Source organism: Zootoca vivipara, chromosome 7 (assembly GCF_965207765.1).
Source record: "Zootoca vivipara chromosome 7, rZooViv2.hap1.1, whole genome shotgun sequence".
Classification (NCBI taxonomy): Eukaryota; Metazoa; Chordata; class Lepidosauria; order Squamata; family Lacertidae; genus Zootoca; species Zootoca vivipara.
Window position 1 is genome coordinate 77,214,281 of NC_142590.1, and position 21,374 is coordinate 77,235,654.

Sequence of the window (21,374 nt, forward strand, 5' to 3'; positions counted from 1 at the left end):
CTCTGGACCCCCAATCCATCTCACGACCAAGGAAATGTAGCAAGTGAATAGAAAGAGAACCTATCCAGCTGAAGCTGACACAAAACCCCACACATATACTGTAATATATATATATATATAAAGGTAAAGGGACCCCTGACCATTAGGTCCAGTCGTGACCGACTCTGGGGTTGCGCGCTCATCTCGCATTATTGGCCAAGGGAGCCGGCGTACAGCTTCCAGGTCATGTGGCCAGCATGACAAAGCCACTTCTGGCAAACCAGAGCAGCAACATGGAAACGCCGTTTACCTTCCCGCTGTAGCGGTTCCTATTTATCTACTTTCATTTTGATGTGCTTTCGAACTGCTAGGTTGGCAGGAGCTGGGACCAAGCAACGGGAGCTCACCCCGTCGCAGGGATTCGAACCACCGACCTTCTGATCAGCAAGCCCTAGGCTCAGTGGTTTAACCCACAGCGCCATCCTATATAATAATGTCCATGTTGTCCCTGCGTCCAGATGTCCCGTGTGTCCCTGGGTCACTGCGCATGTGCCCCAGGGATACAGGGATTGGACAGCAGAGACTGCGCGCGCGCACTCTCCCCCCACTCTGCCTCCTCCAACCGCCGCTCCCGCCGGAGCGGCGGTTGGAGGAGGCGGGGGGGGGGGAAGAGTGCGCGCGTCCTTCCTGTCGGCGGCTGGGGGAGAGGAAGGAAGGAGGAGAAAGCGCCGCTTTCTCCTCCTCCGTTCCTGTCCCCCTGCCGCCGACAGCAAGGACGGGTCCCAGGGTTCGGAGAAGCGCTGCGCAAGCGCTTCTCCGAACCCTGGGATGTCTGCTTCCTGTCGGCGGCTGCGGGAGAGGAACGGAGAAGGAGAAAGCAGCGCTTTCTCCTCCTCCGTTCCTGTCCCCCTGCCGCCGACAGCAATGACAGGTCCCAGGGTTCGGAGAAGCGCTGCGCAAGCGCTTCTCCGAACCCTGGGATGTCTTCTTCCTGTCGGCGGCTGCGGGAGAGGAACGGAGGAGGAGAAAGCAGCGCTTTCTCCTCCTCCGTTCCTGTCCCCCTGCCGCCGACAGCAAGGACGGGTCCCAGGGTTCGGAGAAGCGCTGCGCAAGCGCTTCTCCGAACCCTGGGATGTCTGCTTCCTGTCGGCGGCTGCGGGAGAGGAACGGAGGAGGAGAAAGCAGCGCTTTCTCCTCCTCCGTTCCTGTCCCCCTGCCGCCGACAGCAAGGACGGGTCCCAGGGTTCGGAGAAGCGCTGCGCAAGCGCTTCTCCGAACCCTGGGATGTCTGCTTCCTGTCGGCGGCTGCGGGAGAGGAACGGAGAAGGAGAAAGCAGCGCTTTCTCCTCCTCCGTTCCTGTCCCCCTGCCGCCGACAGCAAGGACGGGTCCCAGGGTTCGGAGAAGCGCTGCGCAAGCGCTTCTCCGAACCCTGGGATGTCTGCTTCCTGTCGGCGGCTGCGGGAGAGGAACGGAGGAGGAGAAAGCAGCGCTTTCTCCTCCTCCGTTCCTGTCCCCCTGCCGCCGACAGCAAGGACGGGTCCCAGGGTTCGGAGAAGCGCTGCGCAAGCGCTTCTCCGAACCCTGGGATATCTGCTTCCTGTCGGCGGCTGCGGGAGAGGAACGGAGAAGGAAAAAGCAGCGCTTTCTCCTCCTCCGTTCCTGTCCCCCTGCCGCCGACAGCAAGGACAGGTCCCAGGGTTCGGAGAAGCGCTGCGCAAGCGCTTCTCCGAACCCCAGGATTCTAGCGCCCGTTATTGAACGGGCTGAAAACCACTAGTATATATATATTTCACCACCACCCCTCCTTTTTCCTGACCTTATGTTCCTGACCTCCTTATGTTCCTTCCTGACCTCCTTCTTCCTGACCTTATGTCCAGATGTTTTGAGACTACAATTCCCATCATCCCTGACCACCGGTCCTGCTAGCTAGGGATCATGGGAGTTGTAGGCCAAAAACATCTGGAGGGCTGAGTTTGAGGAAGTCTGTCTTATAGTGTACTCAACACAAATGTCTCACAACAAATGTCTCACAACAAATGTAACTGATCTGTAAAAAAACCCACTGTGCAGCCTGAAAAAGAGACAAGAGGCTTTTGTAAACCAAGAAAATTTTTAACAAAGAAATATTAATAATAAAACATGACTGGGCTAAACAAGCACTGTACGATCATGAATGCTGTTGTGTTGAGGAGAAATGTTTGCCCCTGTAGGCTCTGGCTCCCTCCCCCCCCCCCCCGGGCATTGATGGGAGACAATGAGAGCACCCATCCCCAATTACGCTGTGCTTTTGTTTGAAGCAGGGATTTGGGCAACCTGTAGCTGAACCTGTAGTTTTCCAGATGTTGTTTGCTGATTCCATCAGCCCCAGCCAGCATGGCAATGGTTGGCACTGACTGGTCCAACAACTTTGCGTCGCAGGTTCCCTATTCCTGCTCTTAAGCCACCTTAGAATGTATCTTAGCCACATTCACAAAGGGGTGGTGTCGTGTCTTGTTTCACCACTCGAGGTGAAATGGGAAATGCTGTCCCACCCTGCCCATGCCACCCACCTCTGCCGTGCCACTTCCACCACCAATTTCCCACAAAATCTCACACACTCCATGAGATGTTGCCGGAAGTCAGTGGCAGAGGTCCCAGGTGGGGTAGGGTACCTGCAGGGGTTCCACCATGGGGGCTTCTGCCACCTGAGGCGGCTGCTTCACCCTGTACATCTGAAGTGGTATGATACAACTTTAAACAGTCATGGCTTCCCCCAAAGGATTGTGGTAACAGCATTGTTAGGAGAGACCCCTATTCCCCCCTCGGAGCTACAATTCTCAGAGCTGTTTGTCTCTCCCTCTTAACAGGAAACTCGTGAGAATTGCAGCTCTGCAAGGGAAAGGATGCTTAACTGGTTGGATTTGTTATTTACGGCAGTTCCTTTCCCACTCTCTGAGTCCCAGGAACAGCAATGTCCTTTTGACATTTCTGAGCTGCATTCATGAAAACTGATTTACCAGAGCTTTTGCCTTCTTGTTATTTTTAAGATCATTCCACCTAACACTCTATTCACCTGTGGCCGGCGGGCCTGCTCCGCAGCTTCTCCTATTACGGAAGCACAGCTGTTGGCTTGTTTTCATTTATTTCTACCTTGCAGATTTGGGCTTTAGCAATTGGCATGATTCATGCCTTGGTAACCTTGAAGACTGCCGGCTGCAATGCAGTCTGTGTGGGGCTGCCCCTGAAGACTTTCCACATCTACAGCTGGTGAAGAACAGAGTGAGTGACCTCCTAATAGGGGTGAGCTGCTGGAAGCAGTTGGACCAGAGAGACTCAAGATGGAAAGGGAAGCAATCTCCTTGCAATCACTTTCAGAGGTTACCTAGATGGGAGTCTCTGAAAAAGGGGAGGGGTGTCCCTCCATTTCTGGTCGCAAAAATTGAGCTTAATATACTATCCCGGCATCCGATAGCCCTTCAGAAACACTTCAAGGTTTTGATATTATTATTATTTTAACTTATAAGAAAAGTTGGGAACCAGGTGCAGTAAAGGCTGGGGACAGGCAACAGTCTCGCCCACATACGCCAACCCAGTTAGAAGTGTTGTACATAGAGGAATAGGATACGAGTGGCACTGTGGTCTAAACCACAGAGCCTAAGGCTTGACGATCAGAAGGTCAGCGGTTCAAATCCCTGCGACGTGGTGAGCTCTCGTGGTTTGGTCCCAGCTCCTGCCCACCTAGCAGTTTGAAAGCAGATCAAGTGCAATTAGATAAATAGGTACTGCTCCGGCGGGAAGGTAAACGGCGTTTCCGTGCGCTGCTCTGGTTCGGCAAAAGCAGATTAGTCATGCGGGCCACATGACCCGGAAGCTGTCTGCGGACAAACGCCGGCTCCCTCGGGCCAGTAAAGCGGGATGAGCACCGCAACCGCAGAGTCGTCCGTGACTGGACCTTATGGTCAGATGTACCTTTAGGGGACCATAGAGGAATAGCAAAGCATGAACATTTATTATTATTATTATTATTATTATTATTATTATTATTATTTTGCTTTGGGACTGGAGACAGAGTGGGAATGTTGTGGGTAACGGGAGAGGATATATTGATATTATTCCACCCAACTCGCGTTAGCAAGTTTCTTCACTTAGCAGAGTGCATTCATTCCCCTTTTACACAGCAGGAAGCTGGCTGCAGACTCGTGTAAGTCTCTTAAGATTTATTATTCCTAGTAAGACCCCTTGAATCCCTCCTAAAAGAATAAAGAAGCGACAGTCTTATTCATAAGTAACAAAAAGAAGTTTAACTCACCATCAGGCAGAGCACAGTGTGATCCCTGAAGGCAGGATTTAGGCTTAAAGTTACAAATATGTACAAATAGGTTTGCCCCATATGGGAGATAACCTATGGAGTGCTGGCTGAGAGCCAGCAGTGCAGTCCACGTGAAGCAGGAAGCAAGCAGGATGAAAAAGAAGGAAGGAGGCTACATGACTTGGCCTCTTACCAGGTCTGGAAAGGCCACGCCCACCTACTAGTCATATGCAGGGGGAGGATGCTCCAGACCAGGTGTAACAGGAAGTTCAACTGGCTGGACCAACATTCCCCATGCATGTTCACTCTAGGCAAACAGGAAATGTTGTACTTGACTGCTCCAGAGGATTACATCCCACACAGACAACGGTGCTTAAGAGAGCTGAAAGTGCACACCTTTCATCCCACTGTTATCTATGGTCAAACAGGTCTTGCAGGTTGTTGTACTGCTTCAGAAACCTACAGGACATCTTCGACCAGATACGCGAACTACAGCTGGCATCACTCCTGACTGTTGTCTAATTGACAGTGGTCTGGGGGTTATGGGAGTTGCAGTCCAACAACATCTGAGGACCCAAGGCTGAAGTACACTGTATTCCTGCATTGCTGGGGGCTAGACTAGATGACTATTGGGATCCCTTCCAACTCTGCGATTCTATGATTCTATGAGGGAACAAAGGAAAAGAATGCATACCCGAGGTGATGATGACTTGATCGTATCACACTCAGTTCTCTTCAAAACGGACGTTTATCAGAAAACAACTCATGCCCTGCTGTGCAAAGCCTGCAGTTTGCAATGTTAGTAAGATGAGATAGGATTGAAAGCCTCATTGTGGAGTGTGAATCCTAGTACAATATCCCTGGTTTCTTATAGATTTCTGAGAATTGAATGTATTTTTGAGAGAGTTTCTAGTCCTTGCTATTTAGGGACAAAGAGGGTATCGCTAATGCTAGGAATGCACCCATAAGGGACAGGCCCCAATTCTTTCTCTAAGTGCTTCAGGTGCTCCTGGGTGGGAAATGAGTTTGCTGGGGGTCGGACCCATGAGTCCCTTCCAAATCTACAATTCTGTGACTCTATGGAAAATTGATTTGGGGGGTAGGGGTAAGCTAGGTTACTAGGGGTTATTAAGTTATTTAGATGATTTGGGGGGAGAATTTGTTTTTTAAAAATAAAAAATACTTTTTTAAAATAAAGCCTATGCAAGATTTTGCAGTGTTATCAAACTGGAACTGATGACAATATGAATAATCTGTATACAATTATAGATCACTGTGTGAAACAAATACAGACATAAAATAGGAACCAAAATTAATAGAGAACTGGTATGTGAATGTGTGCCTGGAAAGAAGCGGCTAGAACTATTTCTAGCATAGACATAAAGGTTAAAGAAGACAAGGTTGCAAAATATGGACCCTATTATACTAAGGGAAATAATTAAGGTATTCAAATGCCCTCAGTCACTGTCCAAGCCAAATTTGTTTGTAGGGTCCTCAGCCATGTTCCTCCTTGTCTGCAAACGAAATAAATATGCTGAAGACTGAACCTGGGAACCAAGTGCTCAACCGCTGAGCTATAGCCAGATTAAAAAAAAAACCTTCCAACTCACATACATAACAACAATAATAATAATTGTACGCTGCCCATTTGACTGGGTTGCCCACACAAAGCCCACAATATCAGAACTGTAAATATGCCCCACTTCCCTTAAAGTAAAGCTCTACTTCCACTGCGTAGGGATGCAATAACTGTAGTTCCATGTCTCCAATCCTTCTTCATGATAAACTTAAATTGCTCTCCTGAAGCAGAGCTCTAAGCTCCGGACAATTTCTGCAAGGCAAAAGCTGATCCCAGAGCGCCACCTACGGGCATTTTTGATAACTCCTACAGCATGGCAGAGCCACATTTAATTCAGCATGGCAGAGCCACATTTTATTTTGGAAGAAGACAGTTCTTACAGTGCCATCTTCTACAGATCAGATCAGAAGAAAATCCCCTTGAGTTCAGTAGGACTCATCCCCACCCCCCACCCCAAGTAATTGTATGGGGGACTTTTTCAGCCCAAACGTTGCACTCCCCTATGAGCAAGCTTTTGGGGGGTGCATTCCAGGACTGGAAGGCAGAGGGAAAGGGGAGGGGAAGCCCAATTGATGGGGACAGAGGCAAACATGGCTGGAGACAGTGGCGAAGCTGCATGCTCCGGCACCGAGGGCAGACAGAGGGGGGGCATGGCTGGCGCGCGTCCTGGGGGCGTGACGTCCGGCATGGTGGGGGTGCGCGGCATGTGTTGGGGCAGCCGTGATTGTACCCCCTCCCCAATGGGGCTGGGGGGTACGCTCCCGCCCTTCCTCCGCCAGTGGCTGGAGAATCAGGCTAAATGGCTCAGTAGTCAGACCTAATATTTGTTTGTTTGTTTCGTAAAATTTGTACACCCCTTGATTGTAAAAAAAGAAAAACCCTCAAAGATAAAACAGTAAAATCAGGGGAATACAATCCTACGATAAAACATACAGAAGTTAAAATACTAAAACGGATTGAAATGGCCTCAACTTTCTAAGCATCTGCTTGTCTAAACAAGAATGTTTTCAGCAGGTGCCAAAAAGAGTAAAATATGAAGGTGCCTGCTTGATCTCAATAGGCAGGGAGTTCCAAAGTTTAGGATCTGCCACACTAAAAGTTCTTACATATGCAGAATGGGTAACTTGTGGCACAAATTTGTAGAGCCAATTCCGCCAATCGAAGCGGTTGAGTGGGCACATGTAGGGAAGGCAATTTCGTAGGTAAACTGGTCCGAAGTTGTTATGGGCTTTACATACTAATAGCAACCCCTTGAACTCAACCCGCTGTCAGATCAGCAACCAGTTCAGCACAAGTGGCAGAGTGTCAGGCCTAATGAGCACAGCAGGTCTTGCCCCATGGATCAGTTGCTAAGACTGAAAGCCCCCACCAACCCACAACTGTCCAAGTCCCCTCCTCTCCAAGGTCCCCCCCCCAAAGCAAGCAGAGGCTGTGCCTACGTGCAGCCAGCCTCTCTTCCACCCTCTTCATGCCTCTTCTGGTTCTGGGAGACAAGCGAGGACAGGGGTGCTAACTTGAATACATTTAAAATATTGTTGGGGGGGGGGCAAACACATGACGTGACAATACCCATCAACTAGGGAGGGGGTGCCCCCTCAAATAATTTATTGCTAGGGCCAAAGCTTGTCACACTCTGGCTGTGGCTGATGGGAGCTGTAGTTCAAAAACTTCTGGAGGGCACCAGATTGGCAAAGGCTGATATAGATGCTGCATGTGATAATAACGATTAAAGATGAGGCAGACTGAGAAAGCTCAAGCCAGCTATGCGAAAGAGGAGCAGCATGACTGCGCTGACTCATTTAAACTGCTTGTGTGTATTTAAGAGGCTGCTAAGGCGCATGTTGTTATTAACAGTCTTATTTATTAGGACTTTTGGCTGATATATGCCACTGGCAAAAAGCCCCATTTTGATTGCTCATCAGAGCAGGACTCATAATTTGAATGGATCTGAGAGCAAACAGAACAGAAGGAATTGTCTTTTTAAGTGCTTGATGATACAATATTGATATCAATTAATTAATTAATTAATTAATTATTATTATTATTATTTATATCTGTTGTGGTTTCAAGTAAGCATCCTTGTGCGTTCTTTTTGCATCTAATCTCCCTCTAATGTCACTTAGCCCCCACTCCCATGTTTGACAATTCAGGGTTGCACTTCACACAACTGATGGAGTAGACTGCAGCCTACAAACACTGATGCCACAGCACATTCCCTCATTGTTAATGTGCTTCAAGATTCCATTGTTTTTGCTACGACTCGCTAGCTACTGTCCTGGAAATTGCCCCCTGTAACATGTCCTGGCGTCAGAGCAGCCCAATACTTCATCTTGACACATGCCACTTTAAATTATGCTGCCCCATGCCAAAAGATGAATAAGTGTGCTAAGATTCTACAGCAAACATGCAGGCTTTTCTCAACAAATGAGTCAGTATAATGAAAGGATGGCTTGAAGATGGAAGGTTTTTTGCAACAGCTTGCTTTATAAAACTAGTAGTTTTAATAAACACGAGCATGGTTATGATTGTCTTTCACAGATACATTTCAGGGCAATGTGCAAAATTCCCCAGCATCACAGATGCATGCTGCACTTCAAGTGGCAGGAAAGAAACTTCCCTACTTTGACTCCTCTAACTTCCGTGTTTTATCTGGATCAGTGTTCTCCAAATGTTAATTCTTTGTTCAAGGTCTGGGCTCACCGAAGACAGCAAGGAAAACTCAGGGACTTTGGTGACGCGTGCATTTTGCTGACCACCACCCCTCCTCACACACACAATGATTGCAGGGGAAGTGGATGGAACGCGGGCAACACAAGACTTTTGCTGCTTGAGGTGAAGGTCAAGATGCCCCTGGCTCCCTTCCATGTACAGAAGTCACCCAGGCTAGCAGATTACTTCAAGCCCGGCTATGGGACAGCATCACCAGCCTGAAGGTAGCTGTCTATCTTAGGGGTGCAGGACAGGACACATGGCAGACACAGCGCCATTCTCCAACATTTTGCCACCAGTCTCTGCCCCTCTGTGTTGGCTGCATCACTCTGCCCAATAGTAGAGCCAGGCCTACCCTGTTTCTCCGAAAATAAGACGTAGCTATAAAATAAGACGTAGCAGGATTTTTAAGCATTCAAGGAATATAAGCCATACCCCCAAAGTAAGACATAGTGATAGGTGCAGCAGCAATGCCGGCCGCGGCAGGAGGAAGGAAAAAAAAAAAAGACATCCCCTGAAAATAAGCCATAGTGGGTTTTTTTGGAGGAAAAATAAATTTAAGACGGTGTCTTATTTTCAGAGAAACACGGTAGCTGTCAGCTAGGTTGCACATGCCAGCTCAACACAGCTGAATCTCACCCATCTGGGCCAAATCCATGGCTCACACCTACAGAGCATCCTTGAATGCTGTGAGGCCTGTGCCAAACATTCATTTGGGGACTAGATAAAAACTCTTACATCAAACCGACGTTTTCAGCTGCACCACGCAATGTTACAAGCAGATAGATAAAGCAGCTTCATGTCCGGCTGTGGCTGGCTGTGAGGTGCCCAATTCTGTGGTTGCATTTCCTGTTCTGTATTAATAGATGTCTTAAAACGTAAAGCTATGCTTTACTTTAATAGGACAACAAATAGCTTTCCTACATGAAACAGGGTGTTAGACTGAATCAGGTCCCCTCCAGCTGCCGTGGACTCCAGTTCCCATCAGCACTAGCTAGCATGGCCAATGGTTAGGGATGGGAGCTGCAGACAAAGAGGCAGCAGTGAGGTAGGCAGCTAAAGAAGCCAGGGAGTCTCCCCTTCCAGCTGAGACTAGCTTCCCTCCCCATTGGTCTCCTAGAACACACAGAGAAATGAAAAGGGCAGAGCAGCTACTGGTTGTGCACAGACAAGTCTTCAACTGCCTGGGAAAGACCCTGGAGAAGACGAGCCTTGGGGAGTGGTGGGAAGGTCTTCAGTCCTTGTAAATGCTTCATTGGCCCAATACCTGTTTTGGCTTCTTTAAAGAGTTAACTTCACTGAAGAGTTAACTTGCTGATCTATTATGCTTGACTCCAGCTCCTGACAAGCGTCATAGAGAAAATAAAACAAAACCCTTTGCTATTCACCACAGAACTCCATATGCTCAAACGTTCACCCTTTCTATGTTTCCAGCTCATATTGCTGCAAATGTAAGCTTTAACAGAAGAGTGGGGAGCCGTGGCCTTCCAAATGCTGTTAAGACTCCAACTCCCATCAGCCTCAGCCACCATGATCTATTTTCAGAGAGGATGGGAACTGAAGGGCAAAAATATCTGAGGTGGGATTAAACATCACACATTGCAGCTTGCCCAATGGAACAATGCCCCCTCTTCTCCCACAGCATGTTCTGGGTGTTCTCTTGACCTCCCCACCCCAAACCCGTTCCAGGGGACACATGGGGAGGGGATGGAAGAAAACCCCATTTCACTAGTATAAATCCTTGCATAGGATTTCCACTGCTAGTGCTTATTAGGAGAATCCCCTCTCCTGTCTAGGTTCAAATACCATGGGGCTGGCTTTGCTGGGAGGTAGGGAGGGGCATCAAAAATCTTCAATCTTTAGCTGAAAATAGGATTAATGACACAACCTCAGACTGTGGTGAGGGAAAGCATAACCTGGATTGTGAAGCGGTTGGCCATTACGTGTTACAATCCCTCCACACAAATGAGCTCAGTGTTTAAATCCCCACTCCCCCCCCCAAAAAAATCAAGCTTTTAGGAGAGCGATGTGCTTCTTTACAGATCATAACACAGAAATTCAGGTGTTTAACAAATCAGATGCCAAGCAGCTGCATTTTAAATTAACATATATTTTACTGTCTCAATCACAGCAACCTCATACAGTAAGATACACATAAAAGTATAGTTTGCATGGTATCACTTGCAATTTAACACTGTTAAATACCACAGGTTTTCCATGACAAATATGTACACAGGACTGTTTCTTTTTCTTTCTTTCTTTTCTTTTTAAAGCAATATTAGTCCCTGCTAGGTTCACTGTATAAATTACGTGGCATCACAGTTTTTCTTCATTTAGTGTCATGTGAGTAGCAGTATGGAACCTGAACAAGAGAGGAACTAGAAGCTGTACAGTATAGCAGCCAAGTAAAGACAGGCATGGTACTTGGAAGAGGCTGAGCAGAAACGGAACACATCAAAATGAACTCTACAGGCCGATACTTTAGAAAGAGGAAAATTATTTTAAATTTGGCATTATATACACATTTTATCTACAAGTCTATGAATATATGCTTCTAAAAAAAACCATCTAAGATTGTGAAAACCTTCATCATTCACTTAAACAATGATTTTACGTGGACCTCCCCAGTCAGCAAGATAATACTTGCCTGCAAAGAAAATAAAATGCTGAATGCAGTAGTATGCCATCAAAATAATCTCATTTCTACTTTTCTCAACCATGGATTCTTTTCTTGGTAACGCTTTGCTGTTGGCAACATTCCAGAAAGATTATGTGAGACAGTGTATTTGATGCTCAATCACAACAAAATAATTTCACCAAATCTACAATGTGTTTAATCTCTTTATGTTTCTGCCACCCCCAACCCCGCCACACACTGGCTGTTCATGTAAGCTTCTGTCACAGAAAGGGTGAAAGGACTGCAAGTCTTAGAATCAACAACCACACTCTTAAAAATCAACAGTTTTAAGGTCAAATGTAATCTGCCACAAAGTTCAAAACTCAATGCAAAGGCATAGCAATTAAACATAAAGGGTGAATTATAAAAAAGGACAGTTTGATATCCTTTGTGGCTTAAGAAATTTCACTTGGCTGGGAATGGTGCAATCCCTGTTATTTTAACAATCATTATTTCTAGTGTGCTGTGGCTGTGTACTTTATGCAAACACACTCCCCTGAGCATGGATGGGAGAAAGCATGTATGCATAGCTGAATCTTCTACATCCTTGTTGTGGCTAAAAATCATTACAGGAGGGAAAGCTTCACTTCTGCATGAAACGGTTGGAGCCAAGTGACAAAGCTCCAGAGGCAGAATTTCAAACCAGGTGAAAGAAGCAGAGAGACTAATGGATTTGAGGGACACCTGTCTATCACAACAGCTGTAATAAGCTGTAGGTGAAATACAGTACAAGGAAAAATAATGTTACCTGAAAAAATAACCCAGAGACTTCATTTACAGGACCTTATATATATATATATATTTTAAAAACCACAACATACTGAATATATTTATTAAAAAATAATCTGCTTCCAAATCACCTATTTACAATAGAAAGAACTGGATTTGATACATGTGCAACAGAAGGTGAATCTGATCATAATTCATTGGGAACACTCCAGGCGTAACGTAACACATACTGATTCACTTCTTAATACTAGAACAGTTAAAAAAACAACCACACACGTAAAGGTGTATTGGCAACACCGGAAAATAAAGCAAATATTCAGTTTAGAATTTGATTTTATATGCTTGAGATGGTGAAGGAAAAGTAGAAGAGACACAAGGAATAGATGCAATGGTGCTTTTGCCTTTTGGAGCTTAAGTAATGCTATTAATTTCCCTTTAAAAAAAATAATCACTTTTTTGGCAAACACAAAGGAATATTCCGTGCAAGTTACCAAAACAGACAATTTCACAATTCACTGAAAATGCTGTTCTTAGTTTCTTGGTCATCTTTCTAGTTACTACTCTGGTGCTGTTATGTGGATGAGGCAGTGTGATAGCCACAAAGCACAGACATGTGATGTCTCTTTAGAAAAAAATGAATTGCAATGCTTGCCTGCTTCTAAAAAGAAAAAAAAATGCTCCTCTCTCCCATCTAGAACAGAAAAGCAGCTAAGATTCACCTAAAACAGTAGCAGCAGTGTCAACTATTGAATAGACAACATTAGTAAAGTCACATCATTGAAGACTGGCACTATGTTAAGATGTATATGTCCAATGTTAGGGCATGTCTACATTTTTATTTCTCCTAAGAGGTCAGTAGGATACTTCTAGCAACGTCAGAATGTTTTGTGTTTTTAGCCCTTTTGTCCCAAATCATAAGATTTCCAAAAAACCAAAAGATAAAAATAAAGGTCTATCTATAAACCATGTGTGGTAGCTGGTTTGATTTATAGTTTAACTGATTGTTTGGCAAGAACCTATGAAGCTCACTTTTTCGACAGCAGGGATCATAATAGTAAGCAGTGAGGCAAGAATCGCAGGAAACTTTTGAACAAAAAGTGCATGTGTTTGTAGCTCCTGGTCTGTTGCAAAATCCACAGCGTGAAGAGCCTGAAGGCTTCGATTTTGAACTGTACTGAGACACTCGCTCTTGAGTCTGCAACATGTACTGAGGCTTCTCCCTTATCACCGACCCAGAAGATATGCCTTCACTTCCAAGAGTTTTGAGTGAATAGCTGCTCTGCTTCATTGGTGGATATTCCTGCCTGCAGATGAGCAAGTTGTCGCACTTTTGGCAAATGGAGGTGCCGCAAGATAATCCACAGTTTTGGCACTTAAGGGAAGTGGTATCTTTGGCTAGATGTGTACGTTTATGGTAAGTCGGATTGGCATCGTTCTTTAGCAGCCATACATCATGTTTAGGGGGTTCTTGTCTCTTGAACATACTTCTAGAATCAGAGTCAGTATATAAATCTAAATCGTCTTGAGGGGAATAGTAAGTACTGTATGGAATACCCGTTCTTAATATGCCATTGGTATGGGATGAAACTGGCAAATATTCATCAGAACACCCATGCGGAGAACTTGACATGGCAAGGAGGGATGGCGAAGGACGAATTATTTCATCTTTAATGTCATCTTCAGTATCAACCAAAATGGGTTCTTTTCTGAGACTCAAGGATGTCATCAAAGGTGGCTTCTTATTTTCCAAGTAACTATCATAGGCATCCACTGATTTAGAAGCTTTGCTAACTTTGGGTTTGAAGTAATCTTTACAACCTCTCTCACTTGCAGATTTCTGAAGTACCATTCGTGACATGGAAGTGTTTAGATTTTCTTTGCATTCTGCACGACGCTTCAAGGCATCTGAGCAGCCTCGGACATCACTGCTATTCTTTCTTTCATTTACAATATCAAGTTCTGTATAACCTTTATCTTTCACTTGCAAATGAATTTCAATCAATTGTTCACACTCTAATTTGGCCAAGAAAAGTTCAAATGATACCATCTTGACCTGGAGGGTATCAACCATGTCTTTGAGTTTATACATAGTTCCAAGTTCTTGGATGTATCCCATTGAGTTAAGTATCTGTCTTATATCCTCATCTGGTATTGTAGACTTTACATAATAAACAAAAGGTCCTGTGTAAGTCTGAAGATGGGAAAGAGAGAGAAAATGGTAAACATAGTACAGTATTCAACTAAGTGCTCAGATGTAATTCTGAAATAGTGTAGATATGTTACAACCAGTGCTTTTTTTCTGGGGGGGACGCAGGGGGATGCATACCACTAAACATTTTGTAAATCTTTGTACTTTTTTCCGTTTACTGTCTTTATTTTCCCCAATTTGAACTATAAAATTGTGATTTTCTTGAGTCAAAATGAGAGTACAGTACCCCTAAACTTTTTGGGGGGGAAGCACTGGTTTTAACCACATGAGGGGTCATACACTTTCAAAAAGCAGGGTTTGGGGCTAAAATTCAGAATAATTCTATGCACAATCCACGAGCACACTAAGGCAAATTAATTGGTTGCATCCATAGCAGGGCTACATTGTGGTACTGTCAGCATAAGGAATCCTGCTTGTGCAACAGGTCTTTCCTCCCTCTGTGTACCCCCTGAATATGTTCTAGGGATTCCCAACCTTCCATAGCAGATTTGGAGCAGGCAGGGAAAGTTCTGTTGTGCAAGCAGAAATCCTTGTGTTGACAGGACCCAATAGATGAATACCACCGTGACAATACATTCACCTAGAGAATTTTACCATACCATCTGCTCTCTGATTCAGCTTCTACAGTTAAGTATGATGCTCCAGTAAAGATTAAACCAGGCAGAAGGTGAAACTGTGACCCCAAAGGTATTCTTAAGTCAAACGTTCTCCCGTCTACCATGATAGTATACTTTGTTTTAATCTACCAAAGATAACTATCAGGTGTAATGGGGTGGGACAACTGGATATTTTTGGTACCTAAGAAATCATGAAGGTACTGAAATGATGGAATGAGTACAGAAAATGCATGTTTTGCTAAAACCAGTCAGTGAAATTGTAAAGATTTATAGTTAAACTGTAGTAATGTTTTGGTGTCGATATATTTGCTAGAATCATGACCAGTAATGTATTGCTAGAGAATCCTTAACTGCTCTGAACACGGGAAGGTATTTTTAAAAGGAAGGGGAGATACAGAGAATAAATTGGCATCAGGATCTAAAACTCTGTTACTAGGACTAGAAAAGCAATTTATACATTAGCTTAGATTATGGGAAGCAACAACCAGATTTATATACACAAGCCCTGTAAATGGCTGTGTACGATTCATCTTCTTGAACACCAGCATCAAGGCTACAGGAATCCAATGGGTCAGGTGTAGAGGATTTTTCTACCATGTAAATCAGAATGAGGAACTTGTGGTCCAACATCTGAAGGGTCACAACTCCCATCATTCCTGTGGCAATGGTTGATGGGAGCTATAGTCCAACATCATCTGATGGATCAAGATTTTCCCAGCTCATGCTGTAAATATAGTAGCTGAACTTTAGGCTTCCTACCATACAGGGATACACCATCTATACTATTAAGAAACTATTAGTGCACAGAATTGAACATTCAGGCTAGAATAACACTTTCCTGGGGGGTGGATAGAAAGAGACGAATACCAAACTCTTATTATTTATTCTTTCTAACTTTACATTTCATGACTGAACTTTTCTTTTTTGGAGACCACTAGGGAAGTGGGTGAGAAATGTACATTGAGGAATTGCACTGAAGTTATTCATTTAGAATAATGAGGTGATTCTAAAATAAAATGCAATGAAAATATTCACTGAACTCGAGGATAGGAATTGGCAAGGTTGAATGTAGAAATCAGGGTTGTAGTAATTAAACTTAAAGCCAAATTCCAACCCAACTGAAGCTCACTGGGTAAGCTTTCTTGAATCGAGATTCCAGGTGACAATCTACTTTGCACCCCAAATTACAATAAAGATTAACTGGTCTGAACAAAGGACATGAAGTCTGGGCACAACTGCCCAACAGGCATTTATAAAAGCAACCAGACTTTCACCTTGCATTTATTTTTTATTCTTTGGAATAAATTTGAGCGCTACACACCACCTCACAGATAGAACAATGCCCTTTTAAGAGTTGAAAGCACAAATATTTAGATTACAAAAGAATGACATATTTGCACACTCTTACCTTTATATTTTTGAATTCCTTCTTCCAAGGGTAAAGAAAAAGATTAACTCCAACTGATTCCAAAACACCAAATGCTTTTTGGAGTGAACGCAAACTTGAAGATTTCAAGGACCTAAGTGAATTTTCAACTATCTCATAAAATTTTATCAGCCGAAATCTGTGGAAGGGATCAATCTTGGGAAAACAGAGTAAGGTTGAAGCTGTCACTTGTAGACACTCATCACTAACTGAGTGCTGCTTCTTGTCAGAGGTGTTCAGTTTGGATTCATGAAACTGTACATACTTCCTAAATATATCGTCTTTATATTTTGCATCCATCTGAAGTTAGATTCTAGCACGCTCAAGGGCGGCTACCTCATCTCTTTCATGGCTACAGTGAGGCAGGCTGGGGAGGAGGAGGCAATGTAAGATAGAGCTGCAGAGTCTTCTGAAAGAAAAGAAGACACAAATCATTTACCATTACTACTAAAATCTGTCATCTCTCACCCTACTTTACTATTTTAAGAGCCTGCTGAATCAAGGCCAATGTAGTCTAGCATTTTGTTCTCACAGTGGCCAACCAGATGCCTGTGGGGAGCTTATAAAGATGTGAGTGCAACAGCGCTCTGTCCATCTGCAATTCCCAGAAGCTGGTGTTAAGAGACATGCTGCCTCTCATTGTGGCAGCAGAACATAGCCATCATGGCTAGCAACCACTGATAGCCTTACCCTCCACAAACTTGTCTAACCCTCTTTTAAAGCCATCCAAGTTCATAGCCATCACTGCCTCCTCTGGAAGCGAGTGAATTTCAGTTCAACTATGCACTGTGTGAAGTATCCTTTTACCTTTCATGAATCTTCCAATGTTTAGTTTCCTGAGATGTTCACAAATTCTTGTGTTATGAGACAGAGAAACTTCCACTTTCTCCACACATGCATAATTAGCATCAACATCTCTATCACATATTTTACTTGTATTTTCCGAAAACTAACAAGTCCCAAATGCTGCAAACTTTCCCCATAGGGGAGCGGCTTCATCCCTTTAATAATTTTGGTTGCCCATTTGTGGACCTTTCCCAACTTCTTTTTGTAGTTGTGAATTAATAAGTCTTGGGGAAACTATGAGGCAAGTGTCTCACAAGGAATTTATACAAAAAAATAAAAGGAACCAGGAGGAGGAACGGATTAAAGGGGAAAAAAGAAAAAAAGAAAGGAAAGAAAGGGGGCCCCAAAACAAAACCAACAATGACTGCTACTGTAGCATACTGGCCTAGGGACAGAGCTGTGAATCAGAAAGCCTCCATAGTAGAATTGTGCCTTCTACTATGTACTTACTTAGGTGGCCCTAGGCAAGAAACTCTCGTGCTTGGTCTCATCGCTGGATGTGCAACATGGGGGGAAACCCCACTTACCTTAAATGGTTGTTATAAGGATTACTGGTGTGGTATATGTAAAACTCTCTGAACATTTGGGAGGAATTTTATCTTGCCAGGTTTTTAGCAACCAAGTGTTAATGGTGTTTCACTGGGTTAGGGATCAGAACTGATAAGTCAATTCTATAAAGCCTAGAGAAAGTTTTGTTTGGTAGGTTGCTTTAGCTAGAGAACTTGATGTAATCTTACTGCAATGTGACATTCTGCTGTTCAAATTCATCACCCAAGTAATAAATGACGAAAAAGGATGCAACTCAGCCCTCTACATGGGATAAGCTGAATTCTACACTAGGCATTTTTCTTCTTTAATGGTTAATAAAATGCAGGCTGGTGTAGTTGAACAGTCAACTCCTACAACAATTTTCCTGCTTATGTAAAATCATCCACAACTTAGAAACCAATCATATGGGAAAATTAACATTATTGCGAATAAGAAAAAGTAGTTCCACATAGTACCTGATCAAATGCCAAATTGTTCAGCTTTGTCTACCAGTGGTTCTGAAGGAGCTTTACCCTGTGATGTGAGGCACACTCCTCTATAGAAAAAATCCCACCGAGTTCACTGGGATGTAGTTCTAGGTAGAATTGCAGCTTGCAACACTAGACTAAGAAGTGTTGGAATCAACTAAATTCTTTTGGAAAAAATGTGTAATATTTGCATCTCTTTTCCATTTTAATTATGACTTACCATCTGTATATGTTCAGTTCCTGCAAAGCAGCTTACTGGCACCTTTATGCCAGAGCCCTGACTCCGCAGAGACTAAACTGAAAGCAGTTTGCAGGAGGCATATTCACTGTGTAAAGTTAAATGGGTATTAAATGTTTTATTTCTGGAAGCTTACAGACAAGACAGATTTTTGAAAATGTATTTTCAGTTCCTAGAATTTAGCCCAACATCACACCAGACAAAGTTTTCAGCTCCCAGAAGCCATTCTTACTGAGCCAGGCACCTGTGCTTTCTCCAGTCTCAGGCTTATCTCTTCTAGACTACTACAATGCAGAACGCTGTTATCAGGGCGTTAGCTTCTAACTCCTTTGCCAAACACTTAAGCATGCAGAATCTGTAAATAAAATACAGGTGGAAAGCCTTGAAAATTCCCACTTTATTACTAGTATAGTTTTGTGTCCCTCACTTTCTAAGACTATTGTACACCCTTTTCTAAATTTCATTTAGATTGTAGACCAGGCATCCCCAAACTGCGGCCCTCCAGATGTTTTGGCCTACAACTCCCATGATCCCTAGCTAACAGGACCAGTGGTCAGGGATGATGGGAATTGTAGTCCAAAACATCTGGAGGGCCGAAGTTTGGGGATGCCTGTTGTAGACCATGAGCTGAATATATATGGATGTCCCCCAACAGAAAACTGTCCCAAATAATATAAAAAAGACAAAGAAAGAGGAATTAAAAAACACCAAGAGAATAATCTTTGGAAACTTTGCACATCACAAGACCTGTGCCCCGGCGTATTACTTAATTCTTCCAGAAGAAAGTCAGTGCCTAACAATGAAGTGACCAATCAACACCCTCAAGCTATTTTGAAAAGAACTGCAAGGTGATCCTCACTCCTGAAGAATGGTCCCCATCCCCAAGGGGGTTAAAAAAACACAACCAACCCTGCAAAGGTCACGGTCCTTACAATGGATGTGAGCCCCAGCTACAAATAGGCCTCTGTTCCCTTGCACAACTTAACCTCCTTAGCCAGGCATGGAATGCAATCCCAGAGAGAAAGCACCAGCTTGCTCCTTACTTTAGGCCAGGATTCTCCATCAGCCGGAGACTAAGCTGCTTCCAAGGTGCAAGGCCAAAACAGCGCTCAGAACAGAGGCACCCTTTGTGTGGCTTGTACACAGGGGAGCGGGAAACAAAATTTAAAAATCCCTTCCAGCAGCACCTTAAAGACCAGCTTCTACCCCCAATATATATAGGGGGGCTGGACCATATATAGATTTAAAGAGGTCCTTAAACCTAGGAGGAATGCCAGAGTAAAAAAATGCAACTGCAGGGGGTGACCATCTGTCCCTAGCTCCTTCCTCAACTGGGCGGGTGTGTGTGAGAGAGAGAAGGGACTGCGAACGAACGAAGACCTCGGAAATCTTCACAGGCTCCCTTCGCCAAGTACGAGAAGGGACCCCGGGAAGGTGGGGGGGGGAGTACGGACGAGGTAGGAAGACAACCCCCACCTCACCCGCCGCCGCCGCCTTCCCCTTCGCCACCACAGCCGGGGGTCGCCTGAGGGGCCCCCTCCAGTCCTCCTTCGGCCCCCAACCCCCCCACCTCCCACTCGCTGTCGCGAAGCGGTACCCACCGACTCTTCTGCCCTCGAGACGCGCAACACGAGAACCCGGCGGTGCTGGCGGCGGCAGCAACTGCTCCTCCTCCTCGCCTCCCACCCTGGACCACAGACCTGCAACCGCCGCCGCCGCCGCCACTTTAGCCAGCCAGGAAGTCGCTCGTGACCCGGACGCGCAACTTCCTGTCACTCTCTCTTCTTTGCCCCCTCCGGGCCCCGCCTCCCAACCGGAAACCGGAAATGAGCGCGACTCATGTCTCAACCTCCTCTCTCTCTGTGCGCGTCCCCCACGGAGGGTCCGCATGGGCCTTAAAAATAATAAAATCTGCCCCGCGTTCTTTTTCTCTCTCTCTCCCCTCCCCATAAAACCGCAAAAGAGGATTGGGCTGCGGCGGAGCATTTGAGAAAACTCGGGCCATTTGCCATTTGGGGCGCTGCGGAACTCCCTGCCTCTTGAGAACGACGCGGAGGGCGGTGGCTTCCGCGGTGCTCCGCTTAAAAACGTTGTTTGGTTTAAAAAGCGCTTAGGAAGCGGAGGTAATTTTAATCCGTTTTAGTTCTTTGTATGTTTGCGAAGTGAGGGTTGCGGAGTTTTCTCCTCGATTCTAGGTGTTTTTTTAATCCTTTCATCACCCGCTTTGAGGATTTTTTTGTTTGGGGTGTGTGTGTTTTATAACGATCAAGAAGTGAAGTAAATAAGTGATTAAGTGGGCTGTGCTTTTGTGTGCGTGCGACGCCAGACAGCGGTGGGTTGTACTGTATAAAGGGAGGCTGAGGATCCAAACTACCCTCAGCGTTAACATGCTGTACACGGAATGCCTCGGGAGAGAGCCACAAATTGGGCAGAAAAGACATTTTTAAAAAGAAAGTAAGCTACAACCTAAGTTTGAAATGAGCACAATATTCTGCTTTCCCCCTTTTTCTTCTGTTTGGAGGCGGGAAGGCAACTATGCCCGCCACCTAACCGCAGCCATGTAAAAATATACCGATTCCTCCGTTTATTTCTAATTCTAGCTTCCACAGCGGGGTTGGAGGCGTTAGGCTCTTTTGGGATCTTTCCTCCCCAATCTATGAGTCGCTCTAACGTTTTTTCTAGCATGCGTCGAATTCTGTGTCTTTAGCTTTTTATTTTTTATTTAAATACCGGTAATAAATATTTAAATCCTCAGTAGCAGCATGGTACTTACTCACCTTCCCCGCTCCGCCTTTCGCTCTTGCCAGTTTCTTACTCCGGGAACACGTCCGTCAAGTGGTGATTCTGGCAGCTGCAAAGATAAGGAAGAAGGGGAGGGGTGGGGAGGGGAGAGAAGGGCTTTTCTTAAGTCGATGGAAACGTCGGGATCAGCGGGAGATTAGCGTTCCCTGCACGTGTGTGACGTCATAAACAATGTAAAGGCTCGGGATCCCCTCCAAAGCCCAGCAGCTATGCTGTTGCATTGCATCAATGCACTTATGAGCAAGATATCTTAAATG

At 44.9% G+C, this 21,374-nt stretch overlaps 1 protein-coding gene across 2 annotated transcripts; it reads right to left on the bottom strand.

Moving 5' to 3' along the window:
• Positions 1-10,647: 10,647 nt before the first annotated feature.
• SPATA2 (spermatogenesis associated 2) lies at positions 10,648-20,059 on the bottom strand. 2 transcript variants are annotated; one of them, XM_035122839.3, is made up of 3 exons: positions 19,917-20,059; positions 16,198-16,621; positions 10,648-14,154 (listed from the first exon to the last, which is right to left on the bottom strand). In XM_035122839.3, the coding sequence occupies exons 2-3, from the start codon at positions 16,513-16,515 to the stop codon at positions 12,916-12,918; spliced, it is 1,557 nt and encodes a 518-aa protein (XP_034978730.3). In that variant the 5' UTR covers positions 16,516-16,621; positions 19,917-20,059; the 3' UTR covers positions 10,648-12,915. The 2 variants fall into 2 exon arrangements, with proteins under 2 accessions (XP_034978730.3, XP_034978729.3); XM_035122838.3 differs by having other exon boundaries at positions 16,198-16,624.
• Between the last annotated feature and the right edge of the window lie 1,315 nt (positions 20,060-21,374).

Bases quoted from the DNA above. Each gene is read 5' to 3' on its own strand.
- SPATA2 (XM_035122839.3), bottom strand. From the start codon at position 16,515: ATGGATGCAAAATATAAAGACGATATATTTAGGAAGTATGTACAGTTT. The intron at 14,155-16,197 runs GTAAGAGTGTGC...TCCCATCTTCAG, and splicing joins AGGAATTCAAAAATATAAAG to ACTTACACAGGACCTTTTGT.